At 51.4% G+C, this 5,953-nt stretch overlaps 1 protein-coding gene across 1 annotated transcript in view; it reads right to left on the bottom strand.

The window, feature by feature from the left end:
- Positions 1-3,653: 3,653 nt before the first annotated feature.
- The window catches only part of LOC104274176 (neurofilament heavy polypeptide-like), a gene marked incomplete at its 5' end in the record, with an annotated part of 14,309 nt that continues 12,009 nt past the window's right edge, over positions 3,654-5,953 (bottom strand). The window contains one exon of the mRNA XM_009869719.1: positions 3,654-3,797. Coding sequence (XP_009868021.1) covers positions 3,654-3,797 — 144 coding nt within the window. The remainder of the gene's footprint in view (positions 3,798-5,953) is intronic.

Below are 5,953 nucleotides of genomic sequence, written 5' to 3'. Positions count from 1 at the left end.
CAATAGGATGCCAACCTGGCCATTCCAAAGCATTATTAGAGCACTGCTGCTATTCTGAGCTACTTGTCCACGACTGCCCTTGTGCTGATGACTACGGGTAAGATCCCTACAGCCCGCTGCCCCGTCGTGCTCACGCTGCTGATCAGCTCACAACAGACAAACCCAATTACAGCTCGGGGTACAGACACTGTATGAATGAAAGGCCCCTGTGGAAATGCTAAACCACCTCAACGATATTCTAACGACACCGATAGAATGGAAACCAGTCAGGAAAGGAAAATATTTAGAGAAAGTGCTTCCTCGCGGCTGTAAGAGCAAAAGCAAACGCTGTCATTAAGCAGGGATGGCATTTCTTCCTTTAAAATGCACCTTATTTACACACAAAGGATTTAGAGCTGTCACGCTGAGCAGTGTGTACCGCATCACACACGGCAACTGTGCCACCGGGCGGCAAAGACAGCTTGTCACCCGCTCAGCCGGAAGGACGGGCGCTGGAAGGCAACGACAGAGATTGAGGTGGGAGCTCTGGAGGAAAAAGGGAGACTGAGCACCAGACGCCTACTTGGACAGGCCCCTCTGATCCACGTTTAGGAGAACGATTCAGAAGCACGAGTGCCCAGACCCCAGCGGGGTTACGCAATAAGCTCCCGACTCTGCCAGCACCGGAGCGGCAGCGTTAAGGACGGGAGCGTCGTACAACAGACACACGCGACCACGGCCCTTGCCTCGAGAGCTCATGCGAAAAGAACACACAAGACCCGAAACACCAAAACAAATTAACTTCCAAAATACATTATTCTTTAAGGATGGATTGGAGAAAAAAATCCACGTCTTTTGAAAGTCTCAGTGTTGAACTGCAGCTTGAGGAGTCGAGGGAAGAGGGATGCCAGCAGGAAACCTGCAACAAATAACTCGTTTCCTCGGTTCACCATTCCTCAGGCTCAGATCCCCAGCCCCGCAGCACCCAGGGCACCTGCTTGGAAGCTCAGATTTTAGGACTCTGCTTTTTTATACATAATTCCCAATTTCAGTTTTAACTCCACACAAGAGGTGGCATACAAGGTCAGTCACATCTTAAAGGCTGATGATGTCTGACAGGCTTTGGTTATCGTCTCAGCTGCCTGCTGACATTAAATATATTAAAAAATTTTCCGGAAAAATCTAGGGTAGTGCTTACAATGGCAACAACAAAATCAAGAAGCTGAAATAAATCCAAAAAGAAGGATAAGGGATCGAATTCAGATCGCATGAACAGCCTTTACATCCAGTGTTTCTTAACTTCAAGCTGCAAAATCAAAATTGGGAGAATAACAGAAGTTTGCAGGCCTACTTTATGAACGATACATACAATTTCCGTCAGCGAGAGAAATCCGCAGCCTCGCAGTTGCCATGACTCCCAAGGGAACTGTATCACAGAGCTCGTACCCATTTTAGCAGCACAGAGAGGAGCGAACGCACTTAGGAAAGCTGTCCTGTTATTCTAGAACGCACGGCGTGAGACATGGGAGCCCGGCTAAAGAGATCTCAGCCGCTAAACTTCAGCAGAAGATCCTCCAAAGAATCTGTGTGCCTTATTCTGGTCACAGATCACGGACTGCCCACCAGGGGAAAAGAAAAACAGCTTATATGGGTGGGTACTAGGTGCTGCAAGGTATGAACATTGCAGTACTGCCCAAGAAATAGAGATGCCACCAAGTTCTGGTGGCAGGTAGAGATGGAAAACCTCTGAGCCACTTGTGATCTCAACAGGAGGATGAACTGGCACGGAGAGGGCACGTACAGCCCACGGCCCCAGCGCGTAGTGAAAACCTGGGCTGTAACAACGACCTCCCGGATCCCTGTAGCTCCTTCCCTGCCCAGTAAACAAGGACACTCACGCTGACTCTCAAAACCAGAAATCAGTGAAGGGAAAGGTGTCACCTCGCGATGCGTGAATTCACTGTTTCATCCTCGGATCCGGCCTAAGGCACTTCCAGTCCAGCTGTGCCAACCGAGGGACCCGGTGTGGGCTTTGCTGGCGTTGTGCCGCTCACCCAACTCTTTCGCCCCCAGCGGGGCAGCGGCTGGAAAGAGAGAGAAGCCTCTCCAGCCCTGGCCCAGGCTGCCCAGAGAGGGTGTGGAGTCTCCTTGGGACCTACTCCCTTCATCATCCTCGAAGCTCTCCGTTGGACTCGGAGAGCTTCGAGGATGATGAAGGGACTTGAACCAGAGAGGGTGTGGAGTCTCCTGCTCTGGAGACTTTCCAACCCGCCTGGACGCGTTCCTGTGGGGCTGCCCTGGGTGACCCTGCTCTGGCAGGGGGTGGCACTGGGGGATCCTTCAAGATCCCTTCCAACCCCAACATCCTGTGATTCCGTATCTGGACAGCAAAGCACGTGTGCTTCCCTGCTCTTCCTCTGCAACCGACGCTTTGTCCCTGAGGCCAGATGTTGTGCGACCACGCGAAGCTGCGCCAGGGGCCGGGTCTGCCGCCAGCGCTCCCCGGCAGCACTCGGATTTCAACTGCTGTGGGGAGATGTCAGCCAACACTTCCAAAACAAGCTCAATCCTTCAGAGCTTCTCTGAAAAAAAAAACCCAAAAACACCACCAATCCACAACTGTCGAATCTGCAAAGTGCTGAGAGGATGGAAGCGACTGAATTCTGTTAAAAGTCTTGTGCAAAGTCAGGTCAGATGCAAAGTATGTACCCATGTACTCACACGCTGAAGTGCTACTCTGAGCCACGGATCCTTCAACTCCGGACGTACCTCACCTGTGCAAAGCACTCAGGAAGAGCTTTTCTTTTTCGCACGGATCTGCTACTAAAATTCCACTCCCTTGAATACAGCAGTTAGCAAAGGAAAATAAAGACTTCTGGCAGACAATGGAAAGGCTTTAAAGAAGTGGATTTTTTTTAGAAAAACAGATGCTGCCTTTAGCTTTCCTTTTATTTTGTAGCATCATGCACCAAAGAACATCACTTCTGCAGGCACGAGTTCATGCAGAGAACACCACTTCCACTAAAATAGAACCACTCCAGGTTATGCAACACTCATTAAAATTACAAAACCTCTCAAAAACCTGACCAGCATGTTAAGGCGCACTTGAGCTCTACGTTTGTTAAGTTAGTGGCTGCATCATGCAAACTGGCAGCGAGGAACTCCACAGAAGTAGGAACAGGAACAAACTTTCATGCCCAATGACACGGCAAAAAAACGAAGAGCAGGGAAAGGCAGGGATCGACTTGCCCATCCCATCCCAGCAGAGTGGAATTCACAGCGAGGATGCCAGCTCTTCCTCAGGAAGGTTTAGAATGAGGAGAAGTACGAGGAGATTTTTTTTTTTCCTTTCACCTCTGTCTATACCACACTCTCCTTTTCAAAATTCCTATCAACTTCATTAAGTTCCATGAAATTAATTCCATCTCATTTGCTGTGAGTACCCAGACCTTGTTCCCTGGACAAGAGCCGAGGGTAAACGGTCCAAACCACTTCCCAGCCCATCGCGATAGACAAAAGTCTTAAAATCTACATCCCTTTGTTGTTTTGTTACAACTCTGCTCTAGTAAAGATCATTACTCTAGAAGGATTTTGTTGGCCAAGGTAGCTTAAGGCAATGTCATGAACCAGCTGCAGGAGGACAAGCAGGTGGTTGCAGCTGGCCTGAGGTAGGATTAAACCAAACCCTGCAGCACAAGAGCGATGGAGAGCGCTCCCGCCACAGAAATCCCGGGCTCCCCGCCCGCCAGGGGCACGCAGTGCGATTCAGCGAGCGCGACGACTCGCTTGCACCATCGATAAGGGTCACCGCCCGGTCTCTGATGACAAGAAGCCAATGTCACTTAACACCAGAAAGTGCAAGTTTACCTCAATATTCTACGATGCGTACGTAAAATGATCAAGAGCTCTGGAACTTAGACCGAGCTGTCAACCCTCCCAACTTTGGGAATTAGCACTGTGAGACAGGCAGGCAGGTCTAACAGCCTTGAAAGATCAGCCAAAAACCCCCGGTCATGCCACACTCGCTTGTGCCACACGGGATTAACGATGACGTATTCATGCCAACGCGCTGACAAACAGCAAGGTCTTGCACGCAAGCTCCTGGATTACAGCTGCCAGCTCAAACCGCACACACACACCTTTTTCTTGCCTCTGCCGGCTCACGCCAGCGGGTTTCAGCTGCCTGGGTTTCTCTCTGTCCGGAGCAGCAGACCTGGCCGGCAGAGCGGGCACCCCTCTCGCCTTTGTGGGTCTCATGTAGCCTTTTAGCTGTTCTGCCGCTTTAACTTTCTTCATCTCTTTCACAGCTTTTTGGTCACATTCTGCTGCTTCTTTAGCTGTGTCTTGAGGTTTATCTGCCTCAGACCTCGGCGCCGGGGTACCCCTCGGGTGAGCTTCCCCACCGTGCGCAGCGTCCTCTTCCGCAGGCTGAGCATCACCTTCACTGTTGGCTTGAGGACTCATTTTGGTTGTTTGGGCAGCTGTCAGATTTAAACCAGGGAATTCTGCTTCAGCTGCTGGGCTGGCCAAACTGCCCAGTGAGCTTTGCTCGCCCTTCTTGCCTCCCCCCAGCTCAGCCTCTTCAGCTTTTTTCTCCACCAACGCTTCTGCCACAACCGGCGACACGGTTGCTCCCGCTTTGCTCTCTGCCACCGCTGCACGTTCTGCAGAGACGTGCCCAGCGTCCTTCTCTCCGGAAGAGACAGTCGCTTCTAGTTTCTCCGTCCCTTTGGCACCTACAGGAGCCAATTTATTTTTTGCATCTTCCACCTTCTGAGGAAGGTCTAAGGAATCGCTGTCCGCGTCGCGCTTTTTATCCATGGTGCTTATTTCTTTATCGTCCACTTTCGCCGCAGGAGAAAGGTGAACTTTGTCCTTTGATGTAATGTCCTGTTGAACTGCATGCTCCAAAGAAAGCGGTTTACCTGCCTCACCGCCATCCTGGGAACAAACCTCTTGGGTTTTGCCACCTTTCTTTGAAACCTCTTTTGCAGGCTCTTTGTGTCCCAGAGCGATGGGTTGCTCAGAAGGTTTCTGCACGGGTGTTTCCCTCGGAGCAGCAGCTCTAGGCTCTTGGCTGCTTTTCTCTGCCGCTCTCTCAGCAGGAGGAAGCCCCTCGCTGCTGGCACCCTCACCCGGGTGCTTTGGGAAGCCAGAAGAAGCACTGCCAGTCCCTGGGCCAGCGGCTGCACTCTGACCAAAGGATCTGAAGTCGCTTCCTTTATTATTCCAAAGCATTTGAGGGCCAATAGGAAAGTTTTTAATATTTCTGTTTTCATCTACCAGATCGGTGTCTCCCACTCCGTGTCCCAGCTCAGATCCCATGGGGGGCTGCACTTGGCTCCTGGTTGGTTTGGGCTCTAGAAAGACAGGCTGCTCAGAGGCATTTTTAGCCTTTTTGCCACTCCCATCATAACCCCTCTTTTTAGATTCCTCGGGAACCATGGCCAAAGTGTGACCTGCCGCTGCGGGATGCTCTAGGAATGGAAGTCCACCCCCAGCAGGGCTTTCCGCTTTGGATTTCTCAGGTATCTCCACGTCAGGAGAAGGACCTGCACCTGCTTTACGCTCAAAAAGAACTGGCTGCTGCACATCAGCCTCCAGCTTTTTGCCATTCTCTTTACTACTCGTCTGTGATTTTTCTGGCTCTGGAGACTCAACAGCAGCCCGTACTTTAGGAGCGTCAGCTGGCTCACCCAGCGGGCTCGCTGAACTACTGCCATTAGTCTCTTTGCCTTTATCCAAAGACTGAGCTCCTTTACTACTTCCCACCTCTTCCGCTACTGCAGGGATGTCACCTGGACCCGGCTCAAGACTATTTTCAGCCTTTTTACCTTTCACGTCTCCACTTTTTTTCCTAGGCTTGTCCACCACGAGTCCCCTGGCTGGACTCAGTGCCAGAGCCACCTCCAGCCTGTGCTCTGGGAGAGGCTCGGGGGTCTCCAGCCCCCTCCCTTTACTCCCCGGCCCCGGT

This window comes from Apaloderma vittatum, unplaced genomic scaffold (assembly GCF_000703405.1).
Source record: "Apaloderma vittatum isolate BGI_N311 unplaced genomic scaffold, ASM70340v1 scaffold23265, whole genome shotgun sequence".
Taxonomy (NCBI): domain Eukaryota; kingdom Metazoa; phylum Chordata; class Aves; order Trogoniformes; family Trogonidae; genus Apaloderma; species Apaloderma vittatum.
This window is presented reverse-complemented; position numbering and strand designations above follow the sequence as displayed.